Here is a 23,099-nt window from a genome sequence, read left to right on the forward strand (position 1 = left end):
AATCTTCGCAACAGCTTTATGGGATAAGAACTATCATCAACGTCTATCTCCATTTTGTAGGTAAGGAGAATGACATTAAGTAATTTGCTCAGGGTCATATAACTAGGAAGCGAGGAGCTTGGATTCCGTCCCCGGTAGCATATTCCAGAGTCTAGACCTTCATCGCTGCCTTGATGCCGCCTCTTGTCGGCACATGTGCACGTGGAGGCCATTTACGTCAATACTTGTCTAGCGCATGTAGGTTATTTCTTGGTTATTTAGAACCAACAAACAGGTTGGAGGTGATCCACTGTCGCTTTCATCTCCACCGTCCGAACTGCTTCCTGAGCCACCGGAAGGCCAAGAGGGGGCACCGGAATGTTGGTTCTAGTTTGAATTTCAGAAGCGTTGGATGGATGAAGTTCTGACTTCAAAGGCAACAGTGCCATCTAGTGAGACAGCTTGCTAATAACAGCTCCGAATCCTTTTTCTGACACCCCGGTACATCATCCTTTCATTCTGGGAGCCCCAGTATTAGCTTAACTTTAAGTTTTGATTGCCAGAGAGCAGGTGGGGTGAGAAGGAAGACTAGCTTGAATGGAGCCAAGCCCAGTCTCTTCCTTGAAGAGGCTGCGATGCTGATTGTGGTCCTTTGGGTTGGTTGAGCCCCATTGGCTGTTAGTGCCCAACACTGGGCTCCAGACCCCCTCCCTTCTGCTTCTGCTCACGTGTGCTGCTAGGGGTATAGGCTGGTATTCCTCTCTTAATCCTTGCCTTTGGAGCTGTCTGCTCTGTTGCGACCATCTGTGAGTTGCCTGCTGGAGTACAGACCACATTCCAGGTTACGTAGGAGACGGTACGTGATGCATTATGACAAGTTAGTCCCAATGTAAGAAATCCCACGGTCAACAACATTATAGCACAGTTTTGCGATGAGGAGTTTTTAACAGGCAAGTCTCTGAGACCTTGGGAAGGGGGTGTGATGAGTAGCCACTCCACAGTGAACAAGTAAGTGGCAAAAAAGTGCTAGGTGTAGGGTAAATGAGAGAGGAAGGGCTGGTATACACACTTCAGTTCTGCCAGGCAAGTGGAGGCTCTGTGTTTGGTGCTGTTTTGATTTCTAGGGGGTGTATGTGTTCGAAAACTTGATATCAATTGCTTCTAAGTTCATTTACTTCTTGTTGAAAGAATGGAATATAAGAGCATGGTTATAACTTCCCTCACACACACACATAAAATTATGTGCTTCTTTGGTTGGGAGTGAACAAGCCCTTACCCTACAAGACTGTTCAGAGGCTCAGCGTCCTGGGGATCTAGTGGAAGGAATATGCTCTGTGGAGATCAACGAATTTTTCAGTGGTGAGCAATCCATCAGAACAAGAAAACAATTTTGGTTATACTGGAGCCTGAGTTAAAGGGACATTTATGGTAATAGGAATTTACCATTAATAAAATCTATGCAAAGCACAGGGTTTGCTAATTTTTTTGGTTAGGGGACAGATAAAATATTTTAGGTTTTGTGGGTCTAATGAGCTCACTGCATAACTTACAGTGGTGCCTTAACTATTCAGTTTGCCATTGTAGGTAAACAGCAGCCATAGATAATATGTAAATGAATAGGTATGGCTGTGTGCCAATAAAACTTTATTAATGATTATGAAATTTGAATTTCATATAATCATCATGTGTCATGAAATAGTATTCTTGTTTTGAGTTTCCCTCCCCCCATCATTTTTTTTTTTTAAACACCATTCTCAAGGGACCGTAAAAGAAAAAAAACAACAGGCAACTTCAGATTTGGCTGGGGGGGGGGGGGGCTGTAGTTTATGGACTGCTGATCAGATGTTTGGATTAGTTAAAAAAAATAAAAATTATTTGTTCATATGTTCAGTTAGTGTCATAAGATGTCTGAACAGCTTTTCTCTCTCAAGTAAAATGAAAGGTGGCTGAATTCCATCTACTATAACTTCAGTGTAAGCATTTTAAAGAGCTCTGTGAACTTGAATCATCTTGGGCTGGGGTGGAGGGACTCTGCCCTCTAATTCCTCCTTGGCCTTCCCAGGAGGAAGAGAAGCAGGCCTGGTGACCCCTGCCCCCATCAGGTCTTTCTCCCTACTGGAACTCTCCCATCCCCCCTCCCCCCTCCCCCCTCCCCCCCCCCCATCTGCACCTGCATCTCGAGAGTCTCCATGAGGTTGAAGAAATGTGGGATTGTTACCCTGGCATATGGATTAAGAAGCCCACGTATAAAAAGTACTGGAGGGATTTGCTCACTGAGATTAGGTCCCCAAGGAAGAATAAGGCAACAGGTCGAGATTTTCCACTTCTGCCTCAAATGAGCTGGGTGGAGTTTGCATCACATTTGTATCCTTTCTCCTATCTATTGCCTGTCAGTACACTCTCTGTGTACAGAGTTGCATGGGGGAACTTGTGTCTTTAAAATTTTGTAACCCGGTTTCTTTGTCAAGCTGTGGAGTTGAGCTGACCTCCCCCAGGGTTGAGAAAGAAGTCAACGGCTCACATCCTGTGTCTTTCTGCAGCAGCCAGCAGAGTAGCCAGCAGAGCAGCCACGACGATGATTCCAGCAGGTTCCTGAGTCCTCGAGCGCGGGAAGAAAGGTAAGGCCAAGAGTGGGGGGAGCGGTGGGCTGAAATGTTTGCGCATGATCGTCCTTCCGGTGCCTGGAGAACCGTGGGCACCGGAAGGCAGGGTGGGAGGAGGCTTCCAGATGTCTGTGCTGAGACTGGCCAGGAAGGCCGGACATTCGCCTGGGAAGTGAGAGGGTGTAGCACCAAGGGACTGGCTCTAAAGGCTTTTGGTGTTCGGCAAGGAGCAAAGCCAGTAGGTGGCCAATCAGAGATCCCGGGAGGACCTCAGCGTGGACTTGGCTTGAGGCACATCTTAGCGGCTGGGTTGCAGGGTGGATGGTGCCTGAAGAAGAGCCGCGTGGCCTGGCGTGCCGTGTGTGGCATCAGGTGGCGGCAGAGCACCGGGGTAAGGGTGGACTGTGATGTCAGAGGTGAATGAGGGTGGATAGGCAGGGGGCAGGGAGGAGGGAGAGGCTCTTGGGGTCTGACTCGTTAAACCCTGAGGATGGGAGCACCAGCCGGCATCTACCAGTCGTCCCGTAGTGCCCGTGTGCGGCGGACAGGGGTCCACTGTAGCCGGTGAAACTGTGCCAGGGCACGTTGACCGCACTGATGCTGACGAGAGGGGGGTTTCGGTGGCATGCCGCGGCGCGGGGCTCTGCTTTTGGCCCAGCTCTGGTTTTTGTCAACATACCGAATGAGAAAGGAGAAGGTACTTCTATGTCATTTATCAGACTTCTGGCAGACACTCAGCTGAGAGGGAATAGAGAGAGAAGACCAAGGATGACAGGCTCAGGATTTAGTATTTCAGATGGAACCGTGGGTGCAAATGACAAGATTTTTTTGAAGGAAATGTGCCATTATATTTATATTATGTGCTTATAAATCTATAGTAGAATGTGTTTTTTTTTCTTAAGTTTATTTATTTTGAGAGAGAGAGAGAGAGCGCGCAAGCAGGGAAGGGGCAGAGAGAGAGGTATCCCAAGCAGGCTCTGTGTACTGTCACTGAGCCCTCAAGAACCATGAAATCATGGCCTGAGCTGAAGTCAAGAGTCGGGCGCTTAACCGATTGAGCCGCCCAGGCGCCCCTAGAGTAGTTGCTTACCTATAGGATTGCCACAGGGAGCCTACCTTGACAGGATTTCATGTGAAAAAGAACCTGGGCGTTTTATTTACCAGCAAAATTACGAACCAAGGATGACACAGGGACCAGATGATCTTTGAAAGTCCGAATTCATTCCTGGAAGTGTGGAGCATGGATTAGAAAGAGAAAAAGATCTTCCTGGTCTGTACTGGTTTGACCATATCTGGTGTATCATATCTAGTTCTTTGGAAATACATGTATTGATAAATTAAGAATCTAGAAGGAAAGATCGTGATGATAACGTAGTATGATAAGGACCAGTTGAAGGAAAATGGCTTAGCCTGGAAAAGAGAAGGGCTTCAGTGACTCTAACAACTGCTCTTTAAATACCTGGAAGCCTAAGAAATAGAGCGAGAGCGGGAGAGGTCATAGCGAGAAGCATTTCAGCCCTGGGTAAGGAAGAATTCTGTGGTTACAGCTGGACTGTAATGGTATAGGCCTTGCAGAGATAGGTACTATCCCCTCAATAGAAGTGTTCAAGCTACAGCTAGTAGTGGATCAAAAGGGGACTGTCTCCTGGGGAGAGGGTGGGGCCTTGCTAATCCTTTCATAGATCTCTTTGCATTATAAAGTTGTATGGGTTCTGCCCTAGTCCTCAAGTATCAGTTTTAGCTCATCAATTCAAACTGAGGGGATAGGAGGCAGGGAGCCCCCAGGGGTAAAGACTAATCAATCTTGTTAAGATGCTTCCTCAGTTACCATCTGATGGCAGTTCCCTCTGTCTCTCCAGTGGCCCATACACTGTCTTGTCAGTGCTTTCTGGGTTTCATCAACCATACTCTCAAAATTAACAAAAAATTAAAAAATTTGAAAAAAGGGGGCTGTGGGGGCACCTGGGTGGCTCAGTCGGTTAGGCGACCGACTTGGGCTCAGGTCATGATCTCGCGGTTTGTGAGTTCGAGCCCCATCTCGGGCTCTGTGCTGACAGCTCAGAGCCTGGAGCCTGCTTCAGATTCTATCTCCCCCTCTCTCTACCCCTTCCCTGCTCACGATCTGTGTCTCTCTGTCTCTCAATAATAAATAAATGTTAAAGAAAAAAAAAAATTTGAAAAAGGGGGCCGTGGAGTCCCCCGGCTCAACTTCCTTCCCTTGTGCTTGGACATCGCACATCTCCTGAAGTGTCCCGTCCCGTCCTGGGAGAGACGAGTAGGCCGTGAGTTGCAGGCTCTAAAACGTTTCTCCCGAGGCAAACTTCATCTCTTACTCCAGGACGTGACTACCCGAGCACTAGAGACTGCTCTGCCTTTCTTTTGCTCTTTGGGGTTGTACGTTGACATGAATCATATTCTAGCTCCTTCTCTACCCACTTCCTCAACCAAATGAAATGTTGCAAAGGTTCTCCAGTCTGAACCTCTGCCCAGAAAAGTCCTCGGATGTCTTCCCTGGGCCTTCCCATCCCTGGCCCCCTGAAAGGCCCCTAAACTCTTCAGCTCCCCTTGGGCAGTACAGGAAACAAAGCTCTGATCAGAAGTATGCCTCCCATGGTGATCTCTGCGGACCCCCTCCTCCCAGAAGCTCAGGACTGGTATGTGTTCCACGATGGCCATTCTGAAGGAAGTCTTTTTCTTTTCTTCTCATCCATTTGGTTCTCCTGGAGAGAACAAGTCCCCAGAGTGCTAATTAATCACCAGTCTCAGTTCAGAACAAACCCTTACGCCCTGCCCCTAATCCTTCCTATAATATGTTTTTACCCAATTAAGAGACTCTCTGGGGTGTTTTGGATGTTGGTCTGCAGTTATCCTGGCCTGGGGCAAGCGTGAGATCCAGACCCTGGGGAGATTTTCAGCTGTGGTGGGGATCCCACTTCCTGCTCCTCACTGTGGGCCCCATTGAATGGACAGTGCCCCCTGCTGGGTATGGCGGCATTTCCTACAGAGGCCAAGCCTTAGTGGAATGTCATTTACCCTTGAGAATTTCCGTGGGAGGCCACAGAGCAGGTATTATGGATCGAAAATGGTCAAGTCGGTGGGAAATATGGACCCTTTTCTGTGGCTGCTCCTAATTCTCCAAACCACGTGGTCAATTATCAGATGAAGGATAGTTTCATAGAGCAGGCAAAAAAAAAAAAAAAATTAACATTGATTGCTTCTGCCTCACAGATAAAAATTCTAATCCTTAAGTATGAGGTATTCTTTCTTCCTTTCTTTCTTTCTTTCTTTTCTTTCTTTCTTTTTTCTTTTACAGAATATTTCTTTTTTCTTTTTTTAATTTAATTTTTTTAAATTTACATCCAAATTAGTTAGCATATAGCGCAACAGTGATTTCAGGAGTAGATTCCTTAATGCCCCTTCCTCATTTAGCCCCTCCGCCATCCCACAACCCCTCCAGTAACCCTGTTTGCCCTCCGTATTTAAGAGTCTCTTATGTTTTGTCTCCCTCCCCATTTTTATATTATTTTTGTTTCCCTTCCCTTATGTTCATCTGTTTTGTCTCTTAAAGTCCTCGTATGAGTGAAGTCATATGATATTTGTCTTTCTCTGACTAATTTCACTTAGCATAATACCCTCCACGTAGTTCCATCCACATAGTTGCAAATGGCAAGATTTCATTCTTTTTGATTAATGAGTAATACTCCATTGTATATATGTACCACATCTTCTTTATCCATTCATCCATCGATGGACGTTTGGGCTCTTTCCATACTTTGGCTATTGTGGATAGTGCTGCTATAAACATGGGGGTACATGTGTCCCTTCAAAACAGCATACCTGTATCCCTTAGATAAATGCCTAGTAGTGCAATTGCTAGGTCGTAGGGTAGTTTTATTTTTAACTTTCTGAGGAACCTCCATACCGTTTTCCAGAGTGGCTGCACCAGCTTGCATTGCCACCAACAATGCAAAAGAGATCCTCTTTCTCCGCATCCTCGCCAACATCTGTTGTTGCCTGAGTTGTTAATGTTAGCCATTCGGACAGGTGTGAGGTGGTATCTCATTGTGGTTTTGATGTGTATTTCCCTGATGATGAGTGATGTGGAGCATTTTTTCCTGTGTCGGTTGGCCATCTGGATGTGTTCTTTGGAGAAGTGTCTATTCATGTCTTTTGCCCATTTCTTCACTGGATTATTTGGTTTTTGGGTGTTGAGTTTGATAAGTTCTTTATAGACTTGGGATACTAACCCTTTATCTGATATGTCGTTTGCAAATATCTTCTCCCATTCTGTCGGTTGCCTTTTAGTTTTGCTGATTGTTTCCTTCGCTGTGCAGAAGCTTTTTATTTTGATGAGGTCCCAGTAGTTCATTTTTGCTTTTGTTTCCCTTGTCTCCAGAGACGTGTTGAGTAACAAGTTGCTGTGGGCAAGATCAAAGCGGTTTTTGCCTGCTTTCTCCTCGAGGATTTTGATGGCTTCCTGTCTTACATTGAGGTCTTTCATTTCATTTTGAGTTTATTTTTGTGTATGGTATAAGAAAGTGGTCCGGCTTCATTCTTCTGCATGTCTCTGTCCAGTTTTCCCAGCACCACTTGCAGAAGAGACTGTCTTGATTCCATTGGATATTCTCTCCTGCTTTGTCAAAGATTAGTTGGCCATACGTTTGTGGGTCCCTTTCTGGGTTCCCTATTCTGTTCCATTGATCTGAGTGTCTGTTCTTGTGCCAGTACCATACTGTCTTGATGATTACAGCTTTGTAGTATAGCTTGAAGTCTGGGTGAGGTATACTTTCAACTGGTTAAATAAAACATCACTTTTCCTTTTTCTTGTATGAGGTTCAGAATAGATACAATATTTAGAGATAAACTAGCTGTCCTACTTAGCTTAACAAATGTCTACGTGACAGCAAAGGGGGAAATGCCTCGGTGTGCTGTCCAAGTCCTAGGGCTTCTGAGAATTTTTCTTCTCATTCACATCAGTGTTGATTCCTGAAGAAAAAAGCCTTTGGAACTATGATAGGGGCAGAGGGTGGGCGGGTACAGGGAGGAAGTCATTTCCTGGGCAGGTGTGCATCAAGAAAAGTTGATTTGAGGAAGAGAATCAGCTTTTTGGAAATGAGGGTTGTCTCAGAGATAGGAATAATGCCCTCAGGTTTCTAGTGGAAAGAAAGCAGAATAGATCCAGCTTTCCCAAAGTCTGTATGTGTGTGTGCGTCATTGAATGTGGGGCATAGATCCATTTTCATGCTTCTAGGGTAAAGCCAGGGGTACACTTAAAAAAAGTTGGTTCCCTGGTTCAGCCCAAACTGGACCAATTGTCAGGGTTCCTCACGTTGCCAGATCTTTATCTGGTACATTCACAGAATGGCAGGAACTGTCAAACAGCCAGGGCTGTAGAAAAAGGAGCTATTTTACTAAGGACGTTTTATGTACACGATGTTAGTTTCAACGAAACGTGGTCTCGGTCGACCAGGAAGCCTTTCAGTGGTAGGAAGGTTGAGACCCAGACAGGACTAACCGAGCGCTGAGGCCAGGCTGTGTGCGTTCACGTATCCATTTCTGCGTGCAGACACGTGCTCCCCAAACCCTTGTTAAGATACTGGGGAGCCTGCTAGAGTCCAGGCTGTGAGATGGATAGAGAGGTTTCCTCGCTGGCGGGCTGTGTGGTGTCCTAGAAAGACAGACCCAGACCTTGAAGTCAGACCCACTTAGGTGTTCGACTAACCTTCTTCCTTATTAGCTGCATTTTTAAAAGCACCTTACTTAGCTTTACTCACCCTCGTTTACTCATCTATGAAAGTCTTTCCTTGAAAGAAATAAATGAGATAATATGTGTAAGGTGCTCGGTACTTAGCAGGTGCTTAGTGAGTGGTAGCTGCTAGTACTCTGATGATGTGAGATTTCACTCTGTTTCCTAGCGGATCTGTATATACTCTGCTGTCCTTGAAGAAGCAGAGACAGAAAGAACACGTAGGATATTGATCGCCCGTAAAATGTCAGATGTGGACACTAAGAATAAATAGATGAAAGCCTGGTAGTTCCCCTTGGGCACCTTGTTGTCTCATGGTGAGACACACCTATAATGTCATGTTTTATAATGGACTCGGAATTCTGTATACAGTAATAACACGGAAGAATTTGTTCACTTAACACGTCTAACCCTGTGCCATGCGTCTTGCACAGACTCTGAAATGCAGTCCTCTCAACAGCCCCGTCAAACAGATGCTGTTATTACCTGCACATTAGAGTGTAAGAAACGGAGGCTCAGTGGAGGTACCAAATTTGCCCCAGAGTAGCACAGCTACTGTGCTTGGGGCGAGAGCAGGGAAGAGGGACGAGGAGCCCGAGGGATCCAGAAAGACTCCACAGAAGGAGATGTGCCTCGCTGAGAGCTACAAGATGAGTAGGAATCTGTCACGCGGGCTGCATTCGCAGGCGACAGAACAAGCTGTACATAAGCAGGGAGGCGTGAGAAAGCCAGGCAAGTTCAGGGACTTCAGATACTTCGGTATCGCTGCCGATCATGTCCCAGGAGGGGAGTGGCTAGTGAGTGGCTAGCAATCATCTTTGCACAGGTAGACAGGTGCCGGTCCTGCCACAGCCCGCTGTGACAGAGTGGGCTTCCTCATAGGGGAGGAGAAATGAGGGAGAGGTTTTGATGAAGGGGGTGCCCAGATCACTTACAGATACTCTTGTGACAAAAGTCACTTTGGTCCTAGTGGGAGAGATGGATTTAAGGGGCTTCGTTGAAAGCAGACAGACAAGGAAGGAAACTGACAATGATTTACCTAATCGGTTCCTCATTTAACAAGCATTTATTGAGCACATACTATCAGCTAGCTACTCTTGTAAACGTTGGGGGCCGCAGCCATGAACAGGTAACTTGTCCCCCATCTCTTGATGCTTATGTTATAGCAAGTGGACACAGATATAAACAAACAAGTGAATAAGAAAGCACCAAATGGTAACAAGGGCTATAAAGAAAATGAAAAAGAGTGATACAGCAGACCAAGGCTTTTTAGGACAACTCTTAAGCGGGAAGGGTCACCTTATTGACCTGGTGATGTTTAAGCCAAGACCAGATGGGCACATTTCTGAATTAATGGTAGTGAGAACGGAAAAGGAGGAACCAATTGAAGAAGTTTGTTAAGTAGGTTTGGCAAAGCTTATCTACATCTGGGTTGAGGAAGGGTACCTAGTGTGAGCCTAAGGTTTCTAGTGGGGGCAGCAAATAAAAGGTAGCATAGTCCACAGGTTTAATGCCTACCTGGGTTCTGATTATGCTTCCAGCTGCGTGCTGTGTGACCTTGGGCAAACCACTTCACCTCTGTGCCTCAGTCTCCTCATCTATGAAATGGGTATAATAATAGTTCATACTTCATGAGTTATTGGGAGGAGCGTGTGTATGTGTGTGTCGTCTACGACGATTTGAATAGTGCCTGGTACATGGCTGGTATTTTACAGGTGCTTGCTATGATTATTAATATATTATTGTTATTAAAATACTGAGTAAAGGGGGAAGAATTTGAAGTGCGGAAGTGATAGTGGATTTAATTTAGACACGTCGAGCGTGTTGGTGGAGAGGTAGATACACTAGCCAGTGGCCTGCACCTGTTTGAAGCTCAGGAGACAGGACTAAAACTACTTGTTTGGCAATGAGATTGTGGTCGAGGCAAGAGTCAGGATCAGCAGATTGTAAGCAGAAGGCAAAGGAAGATGGAATTTGCAAAAGATTGCCTAGTAAGTAGAAAAGACAGAAATATAGATGTGAGAAGGAAGAATCCAAGAGGAAAGAGATAGGGAAGGTAAGCCCTAAACAGGATCTTCTGCAGTGGCCGTTAGGATGTCACTGGGAACCACCAATTAGTTTTAGAAGGGTGTATGGGAAGGAAGGGAGAAGAGACTGAACATGGAGAATTTATTCTAGGAGTTTCCCTGGGAGGAAGAGAAATAGAGATGAAAGCTAGAGGAGAAAGCGGGGGTGATTGGGGAGAATTTTTGTTTTAATATAGGGAGACACAAGCATGCTTTAAATCTATGAAGTAGAAACCCACAGGTCAAGGATGTGAATTTCAGAGAGGACATCATCCATTGATGCACTCAACAAACACCAGTTGTGCAGTAGGTATTCACCGAGTTTCCAGGCTTGTCGAGGAGACAGTATTAACACACCTCAGGGTATGGCTTAGAAAGTACAAACTTGGGTGTGTGCATTAAAGGAAGGGTCCCGGGAGAGAATATATTAAAGAAACTGGCCCCAGACAGAGGGGGCAGGGCCAGAGTGGAGTGGTTGAGTTCAGAACAGGTGAGCAGGAAGCAGTGGGATGAGATGAGATGAAATGGGGCAGGAACTTGGTTGGCCACGACCAGGACTTGAGTCTTTATGCCAAGAGCATCAGGAAGCAATTGAGAGTCTTTAAGAAGGGAGGCGACAGCATCACATTTGCATCCTGGAAAGATTGCAGTGTGGGGAAAGGGTGGAGGCGGCCCTGGCGGGTGCAGGGAGATCAGCTGGGGCAGTTACAATAGTCCAATTAAGGGATGTTGGTGGCTTGGATTTGAGATGGTGGTCGTAGGGGTGTGTGTGTGTGTGTGTGGTGGTGGGGGGGAAGCAGATGGATTCAGGATACATTTAGAGGATTAAAATGTCCAGGACTTGGTGATGGATTGGATTTAGAGTGTGAGAGAGCAGGGAGGTCCTCACAGTTGGTTCTGGGATTCCGACTTGGTCAGCTTGGCTGGTACCACCTACTGAAGATAAGGAAGCAAGGTTTCGGAGGAGGCAAGGAAAGATAGATCTAGATCACAGGTCAACAGATTGGCCTTGGACAGACCATAATGGCTGTGGATGCAGGTGAATTCACACGCCATGTGGTGGGAAGGCGAGGAGGCTGATAGCAGCAGGATCTGTTTTCTCCGTGTAATAGGAACAAAGATTATTTCCTAAGATCAAGGAAGGTGGACGGAGAATAAGTGTGAGCTTTGGGTATAATCAGTTTGGGGGTTGACTGTGTCACCTTTTCTCTGACGGGCTGAAAAGATGCCCACGTCTTCCGTGTCTCACTAGAACTCACCCTTGTTTCTTCCGGTTGGGGAAGGGAGAGCATGTTTTTTCACCCCTGTCTGAGAGGCTGTGGTTCGTTCTGTCCAGCACTGGCCTCCTGGTATGTGCTGTGTGGTTCCCTTCTCTGTCTCCCCCTAGCCCAGGAGACCCCGGAGGACAGAAACGGTATCTCTTCTGTCTGGCATAGCGTAAGTGCTCGGCAGATGCTTGTGGAATTCGTGAGGAACAAATGGAGGAGGAGGAACCAAGGTAATGGAATTTGAGGCCACAGGGCAAGCCTCCGGGGTGGAAGGAAAGGAAAGGCCAGAGTGCAGGCTCAGGAATTTCACCTCAGGTCTAGCCGCCAGAATCCATAGCCTCCTAGTAGAAGGAAAGATGTTTTCAGTTCTGCTGATCCGATCCCAGAAATTGGCCCCAAATAGCATATTTCCAAGAGCACCGTAGTTCCATCTACCTGCCCGGGCACTGAATTCCCCGTGGCCCCGTGGACACTCAGGTGACCTCTCGGCCAGCTCCCTCACCACGAGGAAGGAGCCCAGTCGCAAACCCTCTGGGAGCGGTGCCCGCGGGCCCTCCCCCTCCCTCTGGCACCAGCAGCTGACATCACATGTAGGTACAGCCCCGTCCTCCCTGGTGGAGGACGAAGGAGAGGAGGAAACTCACCAAGTGCCCAGAGCCTTGCCAGATGTTGAAAGACGGAGCGGGGCTCTGTTCCGAGCTGTGGCTTGGGCCGCAGCCAGAGGGGATCCTGGTAACAGGGAGCCTCAGGCTCTCCCTCCCCGGGGCCCTCCACCTGCCTATATCTGGGACTGAACACCAGGGCCGGGAGGGCTCCCGTGCAGGAGCTGCGGCGGACAGCTGAGGGAGCCGCGAAAGCAGCACGTCCATGCAGCTCCGGGGTGAGCCCCGAGCCCTTGAGGTCCCAGCTGCCATGTGGCGGGCCCTCCCCTGAGCCCAGCATGGTACAGAATCTGCGCTCCGAGACGGTCTCCTGCAGCACGGCCGTGAAGCAGGCCTGTCACTACCACGTCTCCTCCCTGAGGAAGAAGCTGTTCTTTCTACGAGCCAAGTAGGTGGCAGGGGGCCCCTGGAAAGTAGGACACGAGGACTCGGTCCTTGGCCTGGTCGGGGTTGACCCGGGGCTCTTCACAGAGGCAGGAGGGCTTTGGGGGGCTGGCCCCCGTGTTCGGGGGCTGTTGTGGTTCTTTGCCAAGTGACAGCCCCTCAGGAGGGAGGAGCGGGCTGTCGCAAGAGGCTGAAGGTAAGGGATAGAGGGGTGCAGTCAGGCGAGGCCGTGTGGCCTTTGGTCGGAATGGATGGAACGCGTGACTGGGCCTTACTGTCTGCCAAGGAAGTGTCCAGCTCTCCCCGCTCTTCGTAACTGGCCAGGGATTGTTAATTTTCCTCCCTCGTGGTACATCATTAGGTTGGTAAAGAACTTGGAGGTCCCAAGAGAAAGGTGCTCTAGAGAATGAAATATTCTGTCCGGTGCCTTTGGGGTGTCGACAGTTCCATTCCAGTGAGAGAGAACCTATGAGTGGGGTATTTGGGGGGTGCGGACTCTGTGCGTTCACTTCTTACAAGGTGTAGTCACTTGGGACTTTGCTCTGACTCCAGAGCCACTCGAGCAGACTGCCGGGGAGACGTGAGGATAAACCGGGTGTGGGGCGCTTTTTCCTGGTGGGGGGGGGGGGGGGCCCTGTACCGGAACTGTGGTACAGTGGCTCTCTGGTGAATATGTCCCTTTGTGACAAGCAGAGGGGAGGAGGTGTCCTGGAGGAGAGAGAGGTTCCAGCCCCTAGCGTCTGAGTTAAACTCAGAGCCTGACGGGCATTGGAGAGAGAGGGGCACGTAAGCCTATGGGCAGGCTTCCGGGTGTTTTTTTTTTTTTTTTGTGAAGAGAAATACAGCAGTAAGTGGAAGGAAAGGTAGGACAAATGGAGGAAAGGTAGTGAGGGAGGCTGAGTGGAGGTAGATTGGGGATGGAGGTGCAGTAGATGATCTTGATTCTCTCTCTCTGTCTCTCTCTTACTCTCTCGCACACACGGAGGCATGGATGCCTGCCCATAAGTGTTTAGCCAACTGTTGATAAGAGTTGTCTCCCCTGAGGTGTTCTCATGGCAGAAGTTTTGAGGGCAGTGAACAGAGACTGAGTCCTTCCTCTTACGAGATGACTCCTCAGGTACTGACCACCCAGTACCCTGCACACAGCAAAAATCCAAGGGATAATGGCGGAAGAAGAGATTCTCCGACCCTGTGGTACGGTGCTGGGGGCAGAGACACGATCCCTCAGCGGTCGTCTTGTGGAACTCAGGAACGCTTTGAAAACCGAACAACCTTCGATTAAGCTCTGGCTCTACCACCTATTGGCTCTGGGGCTCTCGCAAAATCCTGCCCTCTCTGAATGTTTCCTTCCTTAAGAATAGAGATAGCTGTACCTCCTTCGTGGAGGCTGTGAGAATCAAAATGACACAAAATGGAGGAAGGTCTTGGCCCTGTGTGTGGGACACAGTAGATGTCGTTGTGACTGCCAGCCAACAGCAGACTCGGGCTAAACCTGCGAGGAGAGCGGAAGGTGAGTTTTGAGCTGCTGGAGAGCTGTGTGTAGGTTGGAGAGCTTGGTTCGGGTAAGCCACGAACAAGTCCGCAGTGGCCAGGAGAAGTCAGTCAACGTAAACCCCGGCCTTCACTTGCCCAGCTTATTTTCCATTTTGGCGCTAACCATCTTGTCGCTGTATTTATCTGTTGGCCTGGTTGTCGTCTGTCTCCTCCACTAGGGCCCTAACTAAGCTCCATGAGAGCAGGGGACTGTCCTTGCTTCATTCACTAGTGTGTGCCTGACACGTGGTAGGTGCTCAGGAAAGATCGGTTAAAGGAGGGGCGCCTGGTGGCTCAGTCGGTTAAGTGTCCACCCGACTCTTGATTTTGGCTCAAGTCATGATCTGAAGGTTCCTGGGTTCGAGCCCTGCACTGGGTTCTGTGCTGACCGTGAAGAGCCTGCTTAGGACTCTCTCTTTCCCTCTCTTCTCTCTGCCCCTCCCCCGCGTGTGTGTGTGCTCTCACTGTCTCTCTCAAAAATAAGTAAATAAACCTTAAAAAAAAAAAGAAAAGATTTGTTAAATGAGTAAATGGGCGCATGAGTAACTATCTAAGACGTTTTTGCCAGCCTCTCGCGTTCTATAATCCTGGGATTCCGTGACTATGCTCCAGACGGAGGGCCACGGACTAGCCCCTCTGTATCTGTTAATTGTGTGACGTTTTCATGCTCGTGGCCTGTGATTAGTGACCGCCCCTCACCTGTTGTTCTCCTTTCTTGGATCCACGTACTCCTATCCTTGGGGGATGGTCTGGTCTTGGACAGACAGCACACATGGCATTTGAATAGGAGGGAGAAGGACCTTATTTTAGGTCTGCGCAGGGAAGCAAGTGGGTGTTCCTGCTTTCCCCTCCCTTCTCTAGTTCCCAGTTTGTAGTTCCTCGCTGGCAGTCCTGGCTGCTTCCGTCGCTGTCAGCAGAACTGTCTGCAGGTGTAACCGTCACCTGCTCAGTGTTTCTCCTACCCCAGCGTTTCTCCTTTCCTGCCCGAGAAAGGGGGATATTAATTATAGCTCAGCAAACGACGCTCACTCTGCTGATGCCATAGTTGGGATTTAGATTGGGACAACTGGCAGGCAGATGGTAAACCTCATTCCCTCGCTTCCCCCCCCCCCCCCCCCCCCCGGGTGAAATCCCATCCTCCTATAGCCAGGGTGAAGAAGGAATGTGAGTGGGTGACAGTTCTGGGGGCTCAAGCAGGCACTCCACTTCCGGCTTGCCCTGCTCTGCACCGCATTTTTTTGCCTCCCTCTTACTCCAGGGTTGAGACGCAGTTGGAGGTCAAAATCCGGAGTTCTCTTCTCAGCTTGTCACTGATGAATCCTGTGAGCTCAGAGCACCTGTTTGCCGAGACCACTCCCTGCTTTCCCCGTCGTACCCGAAGTCGATACTCCAGCCTTGTTGCAAACCCCTGTCTCAGTGAAAATTTTCTGAGCTGTCTCCACCAGTGTATATTTATATAAATTATATGCGTGCACTGCTGTACTAAATGTTTTGCTTATTACAGACGTTTTAAAAGGGTTAGATAAAAAGAAACATAATATACATAAGTTATAATATTTTGCATGAGTAAGTGTTCCTGTCCCTTGATGATGAACAGCCTACTTGGCAGACCAGGGAGGCCGCATCGCATGGGTTTCAGAATCGTGTGCATAACTTGTTCAGTGTGCAGATTTCCTGGGCTCTTGTGAGTGGTGTGGACTGGGGTGGGCCTAGGAATTTGCACAGTGAACACATATCCCAAAGTGATTCTGACTTGAGTGGTCTTGAACCTGGCTTTGAGAAATGTGCCCCGTTGCCCAAAGCCTCCTGTTATCCCTGAGCTAGCTAGCATCAAATACGCAATTTAACGGTGAATAGTAACAGGACAGGGAGAGCCCAGTGCCCTGTTCCTGGCCTGTGGCGTCTCTTTTCAGGGAGCCTCTGGCAGACCCGTGGCTCCCTCAGGGACACTGGTGTCATGCCTAGCTCCTGTTTTCCCTTATTGGTTGCTCCATAGACCAAGAATCCCCATTCTGCAGCAAGGAGAAAGGTGGGCGGGGTGTGTGTGCGTGTGCGTGGGGATATGTAATTAAAATAATCATTACGTCTTATCTGTCACCAACTTTCCGGACTGCTCAATGCTTCTTTTCTTCTTATCCTTTGACGGGTGACCAACAAACAGTTCACAGCTGGGCTCCCTCCTTCTCTTTGCCATTTCCTAGTCTGAAGGTGAAGGTCTCCCATCAAAATGCAGAGGAAAGCATTGTAACCCTGGTTCGGATGGTCCCAGGATTGGGAGAGGGGCTGAGGGAGCGGACGGTGTCCGAGTACCTCCCCAGAGGTTCCGTGCTGTTAGCGCAGAGCCTGATGTGGGGCTCGATCTCACAAACCATGAGATCGCGACCTGAGGCGAAATCAAGAGTCAGACACTTAGCTGAGCCACCCTGGCGCCCCTCCCTTGTGTCTTTTGTATGTGAACTGGCTGGGTGATTCATGAAGTAGAATTCAACGCCAGACTCAAAACTCTTGAGTTTATGAACATGGAACCACAACAGGTTTGTTTGGGGATCCACAGAGCGACCAGTCTTACCTGTTGAACTCCTTTCTCCCTAGAATTAAAACACCCATGTTTCCTTTTCTTGGCATCTTAAACAGTGGGTGGACTTGAATCTGGCCAGGAGTGTGTATGTATCAGTTGTCCTTACAAAGTGGCCTGAAGTGGCCCTAAAGAAGAGATTTAAGGAGGCTAATACCCTCTACTCCTTCGTGATTCGTGGATTTCTTCTTCAGTACCTACATCAAATGGTTATCTGCCTCTCGGTGAATAACTTCCATAGTCAGGAGATAAACTGGGGTTTCTCTCAGTAAAGAAACTTAGAATTATAGGAAACTACAGAGAATCTACGCATGTGATGAATAAATCCAAGACTATGAAAAATGCCTGTGTACTTAGTTTGTGGGCATGTGAGGTATCAATTGTCATTACTACTAATATCTGCTGTTTTGAGAGTTTATTATGTGTTCAGCACTGCACTTTACATGTGCTTTAGAAAGCGTGATTAAGAATTCAACCGTAATAGCAGGCCTATAAGGACAGTTGCTGTTTTATCCATTGTCTTCTAGAGAAGGAAATGGAGGCTTAAATTGCCCACTGGCATTCTTTGTAAGTGATCAAGCTGAAATTCAACTCCAGAGATTTAAAAAATATGTTTACTCATTTTTGAAAGATAGAGAGAGACAGAGCACAAGCATGGGTGGGGCGGAGAGAGAGGGGGACACAGAATCCAAAGCAGGCTCCAGGCTCTGAGCTGTCAGCATAGAGCCCGACGCGAGGCTGGGACACACGAACCGCGAGATCATGATCTGAGCCGAAGTTGGATGCTCAACCGACTGTGCCACCCAGGTGCCCCTGACTCCAGAGATTTTTATTTGCAACCTTTTATGACTTCCCCCTTGAGACAGCATCCATGTGGCTATCAGGACACTTGGGGCCCAGTGCTGAACCTTCTGCTTTTCCTTATGTCGGATGGATCTTCCTTCACCAGCTTCCTGGACCTAAAGCTCCAAATGTGGAGTGTGTAAACGAGTTTGTTAGTGAAAGTTATCTCTTGTGAAGCTTCAAGCTGGACAGAACAGGAGACAGATCGACAAGGAGAGGATAGACCCCGGTGATTTTGAATGATACATGTTAAATATGCCTGAGAGCCAAACAGTTGGGGTTGTTTTGAGTATGTTCCTTATGCCTTGTGGATATTGAGAAGTGCTGTAGACTTTTCACCAGCAAGTTATTTATAGGAAAGTTCTAGTACATTTCTGATGCTTTCTTTCAGTTTCACTATTATGCCTAAACCTCAGGATAAAATGGGTCACTCTGACCTCTCTGCGGGTACTAGGTGAAGCCCCTATGGGTACCAGCCTGAGCTGCAAAAAGTTCACCTTCCCTTGGGGTCTCTCCGCTGGGCTCACCAGCACCCTCTGCTGGCAGTGGCTTTGCCGGAGAGGAGAGAGCGGGGCCACCTGAGCCCTCCTCAGTAGTGAGATCAGTGTGAGTCAGCAGGCAGGAGGCAAGGGGAGTGCCCTGGACCCCACTTCTTCTACCCTGGAGGGTAGGACTGTCTAAGCCCAACAACTCCCGCCTCTTAGGACGAGGACACTAGGAGAAGGCTCCTGCCATTGCAAAGGCAGAGGAGCTGTGGAAATGGGTTTGTCCGTTCTTCTTAGACCCTCTACTCAGATTCCTCTGGGGCCAGCGGAGTTCTTCCTTGGACGTCTATTTTCCTTGGTCCTTCTTTTCTTCCCCACTCCACTCAGCTTCTGTAGCTTAATGGTCTGTTTTTTGTTTTTAATTTTTTTAATGTTTTTTTTCATTTCTGAGAGAGAGAGAGACAGACAGACAGACAGAATCCAAAGCAGGCTCCAGGCTCCGAGCTGTCAGCACAGAGCCCGATGTAGGGCTCAAACCCATGAGCTGTGAGATCATGACCTGAGATGAAGTTGGACACATAACTGACTGAGCCACCCAGGCACCCCTGTGTTTTGTTTTCTGATGTGATTGCGACAGCCCTCCATGGTGGAGCCTGTATCCCTCGGGGATGTTGGATGGGGAGGGGGTTACCTAACAGCAGTCTGGAGGGGACAGTAGTCCCTGGAAGCATTCCCCTCCACATTGCCCTTTTTTGTGCCGGCTTTGCGTCTTTTCCCCTGCCTCTGGCCTGAGAATTGGCGGGGATCTACAGCTGTGTCTTTTGACCCCCGGCTCAGTTAATCCTGTGGCTTCTTATATGCTCTCACCCTGAATGGCTGTGTGAAAGGCTCCAGAGGGCTTGGCAGCCTGCGGTAGGTCTTTTGTGAAAATTGGTGCAGGTGTAGAAGGAAACCCCCAAAGCAGGAGGTGCAAGCACTTATCTGCCTTATGCTTTGGTGACCCTTCTCATTTTCTTTTATTTTCTTTTTAAAAATGTTTTTATTTATTTTTGAGAGAGAGAGAGAGTGAGCATGGAGGGGCAGAGAGAGAGAGAGAGAGAGAGAGAGAGAATCCCATGCAGGCTCTGCACTGTCAGCGCAGAGCCCGACGCGGGGCTCGAACTCACGAACGGTGAGATCGTGACCTGAGCTGAAATCAAGAGTCAGATGCTCAACCGACTGAGCCACCCAGGCGCCCCAACTCTTTGCATTTTCAAAGCACTTGCACAAAGTTGTCATGTGAAAGTCCAGTTTGGGGACCAGCTGCTGGCTGGAGGCCATATCATGAGGCCTGGAGGTGGCAGGGAAGGGCTTGTGTAATCAGAGCGCTGCGAGCTTCACGTGGACACCAAGTGAAGACAGAGGGACATTAGGGGAACTCGTGGAGTTCCCATTGTTCCCAACCCCTGACTGCCCTTAAGACAGTAATCGTGAAGACAGCATTATTTCAGTTAACATTTAGTGACTGTTCCCAGTATGTGTCAGTCACTGGGCTCACATCTAAATTTCACCATTTTGGTGCGCCCGGGTGGCTCAGTCAGTTGAGTGTCCGATTTCGACTCAGGTCATGATCTCACGGTTTGTGGGTTCCAGCCTCACGTCGAGCTCTATGCTGACAGCTCAGAGCCTGGAGCCTGCTTTGGATTCTGGTCTCCCTCTCCCTGTGTCCCTCCCCAGCTCATACTCTGTCTTTCTCTCTCTGTCTCAAAAATAAACAAACATTGAAAAACATTTTAAAAATGTCTCCATTTTGTTATGAAACAGTAGTCCTTTTATCTCCATTTTAGAGTTTACAAAACTGAGGCTTAGAGAGGTTTTGTAATTCGCATAAGATCACACGGCTGTTTTAAAAAAATGTTTATTTTGAGAGAGGGCGCCCATGCATGTGAGCGTGGGGGGAGCAGAGAAGGGGAGAGAGAGAGAGATAGAATCCCAAACAGGCTCTGCGCGCCTGACTTGGGGCTCGAACCCACAAACCAGGAGATCGTGACCTAAGCTGAAACCGAGAGTCTGACGCTCAACTGGCTGAGCCACCCAGGCACTCTGAGATCACACAACCCTTGTACGATGGGCTGGAATCTGAATCTAGGCAACTTGACTGTAGAGTTCAACCGCTATGCAATGCTGCCCTGTCCAGCTCTAGAGGCTAATGTTGAGGGGGTAGCATTTATATTCCTGTTGCTTGTGAGGCCTCAGGAATTGCTAGTGGCTGAGGGAGGCAGGCCTCCCTCCCCTTTGTCTATCTTGTTTTACCCTGAGGAACTCAGATGCAGAAGGGCACCGATACCGGCAAAGACACTCAGTATTGCACAGAGTACGAATTTCCCTAAGCTGGCATCGTCCCTTTGTCCCGCCCGGAGTACTTGCACTCAAATAGGCCTGTTTCTCTCCTCTTGACTTCATTTTTTTTTTTTTTAATTTATTTATTTTGAGAGAGAGAGAGCGAGCAAGCACAAGCAGGGGACGGGGCAGAGAGAAGAGAGGCAGAATCCCAAGCAGGCTCCGCGCCATCACCGCAGAGCCCGATGCAGAGCTTGAACTCAGGAACTGTGAGACCATGACCTGAGCTGCATGCTTAACCACCTGTGCCGCCCAGGTACCCATCCCTCTCCTCTTGACTTCAGAGCTGAGGGTGCTGTCTTCTAGGTGACTGGTCCCAAAGCTACGTCTACTTCCTTTCCTCCTGGAACCTGAACCTTAACCCTTACCACCCACCTCACTCGCTCCAGTCCTGCCTGCTTGAGCAACCTCCTCCAGCCCAGACCCCCACAACACCGGGGCGGGCCATCGCCAGGGATCAGGCCCGCTTGGCAAGACCATTCTAGACTCGAACTTTGCATTGTTAGCTGCTGTCTCTCTAGTTTCCTCATGCTGGGCAGTTCTGTCCATCCATAGCTCCTCACAGATGCTTTGGTCATATCCTCTCGGAACTTTCCATTTTGAGTTTTTAATTTCTCCGTCTCCTTTCTCCTCCCACCTCCAACCTGATCGGCTTCCCTGATTTTCTTTGTCAGTCTTTCCTCCCCTTCTTTATTTTTGTTCGGACTCCTTTTTACTGTTCTTTGATGATTTTTTTCCCCAAACTCCCCCGCATGTCCCCCTTAATGTCCGCTGCCATTCAGTATTACTTGCAAGTGTCTCTGGTTGTAGTTCTTGTCCTTGTTCCTTTTCTGCCCTTTTTCTTATTCTAATGTCTGTCTCACTGCCCCCCCCTCCCCTCTTGTCTTTATTCATCTAAAAACGCAGGTGGGATTGTTTTCTGTCCAGTCTACCTCTGCCATCGTCAGCTCTGAGGACTTAAAATTTCATGTTCTGGGTGGGGGGAAAGGTCACATGGATTAGGGGAAGGGGCAAACCACTGAATAATACTGAAAAAAAAAAAATCTAACACTTAAGACACAGTTTTAAGCCCTCTAGCATGTTATCTGCATATAGTCTATGAGTTGAGTAACATCATCTCTGCCTTACAGATGAGGAATGGGGGCACAGAGGCTAAGTAACCAGCCTGAGGGTCACACAGATGGTGGGCAGTTGGGTCAGAATTCCAACCTGCGCAGAATAGCTGGAGAGGCATGCTCATCAGCACACTCGACTGCCTCTCTCCAGAGTTGATGGTTAACCGGCAAAAGATGAGAAGTCACTTTCTGGTCCCTGAATCCAACATGTACAGTCATGGGAACACACACGCTGCCCTTTTCTCCTTCATCTGCCTCTCTTTCTCCCTTCCTCTTTCTTTTTCTGTCTCTTCTCTTGAGAGAAGCTGTCATTTTCTGTGCTCACAGAGCAAAGACATCAAGTGACCTCTCAAGGTCCTCATGTTTGTGATCTCCTGTAGTTTGTGAACCTCTCCCTGTTTCCTCACCGTCTTTTCTGTTTAAAGTCAGACTGCAGGGGGGCACCTGGGTGGCTCAGTTGGTTAAGCGTCGGACTTCAGCTGGGGTCATGATCTCACAGCTCGTGGGTTCGAGCCCCTCATTGGGCTCTGTGCTGACAGCTCAGAGCCTGGAACCTGCTTCGGATTCTGTGTCTCCCTCTCTCTCTGCCCCTCCCCCACTCACACTCTGTCTGTCTCAAATAAATATTAAAAATAAAAAATAAATTCAGACTGCAGGGAGGAGTTGTACCTTTTTGGCTAAGGTGTCTGACCCACGTTTGTGGTCAAGCTGCACATTGGATAAGCAGTGCAAATATGGCCGCACCACTGCCCATTGCTCAGAGAACTACATATCCCATGGTGCAGCAGGAGGACACTGGTCTGACCAGGGTTTGAAACTGGCTTGCTTGGCTTCCTTGTGCCCTGCCCACCAATAGGCAGCTGCTTTAGAGGAGGCTCTTCCTAAAGAAGCAGGTGCAGTGTCCAGCCTCTGAGCTGTCTTTAGGAAACTGGGTGCCTGTTCTTCCCAGGACACCCTACCCATCCTCCACCAAAACTCACTCTAGCCTCTTTTCAGGTATCTGGGTTTTTTTTTGTTGTTGTTATTTGTTTTTCTTCCTTAATTTGTTACATAAGTATAGTGATTAAGGAGTTAGAATATAATACCTAGGGTAAAGTCATTAGTACAAATAGTTCCCCTGGAGAGAAAATGATGTAATGATATGGTAAAGAGCTTCCCATCCATCTCTCTGTCTCTCTCTCTGTCTGTCTCTCTCTGTCTCTCTCTGTCTCTCTCTCTCTCTCTCTCTCTATCCATCTTTCTGTCTTTTTACTCAATATGAGGTCAAATGGAGCGCAATGAACTTGCAGAAGAGGGAGCTTCTGGTCTCTAGCTCAAAGAGCAAACGAATAGACTAGAGGAGTTACTTCTTCCAGAAGAAATTGTTAGATGGATTCCTTTCTGGTTAGCAGAGGTATGGATGCAGTGGCTTGTTAATTGATCCACTGCATCAGTTTTCCTTTCTTTTTCCCCTTTCATTGT

The 23,099-nt window shown here is 48.3% G+C and overlaps 1 protein-coding gene across 4 annotated transcripts in view; it reads left to right on the forward strand.

Moving 5' to 3' along the window:
* Window positions 1-23,099, forward strand: part of GRAMD1B (GRAM domain containing 1B) — a 241,420-nt gene that overhangs the window by 103,600 nt on the left and 114,721 nt on the right. For all 4 annotated transcript variants that reach the window (XM_042904721.1, XM_042904722.1, XM_042904719.1 and 1 more), the window contains exon 2: window positions 2,520-2,597. In XM_042904721.1, the coding sequence (XP_042760655.1) occupies window positions 2,520-2,597 (78 nt within the window). The remainder of the gene's footprint in view (window positions 1-2,519; window positions 2,598-23,099) is intronic.

The sequence above is a fragment of the Panthera leo genome, chromosome D1 (assembly GCF_018350215.1).
Source record: "Panthera leo isolate Ple1 chromosome D1, P.leo_Ple1_pat1.1, whole genome shotgun sequence".
In the NCBI taxonomy this organism is placed as follows: Eukaryota; Metazoa; Chordata; class Mammalia; order Carnivora; family Felidae; genus Panthera; species Panthera leo.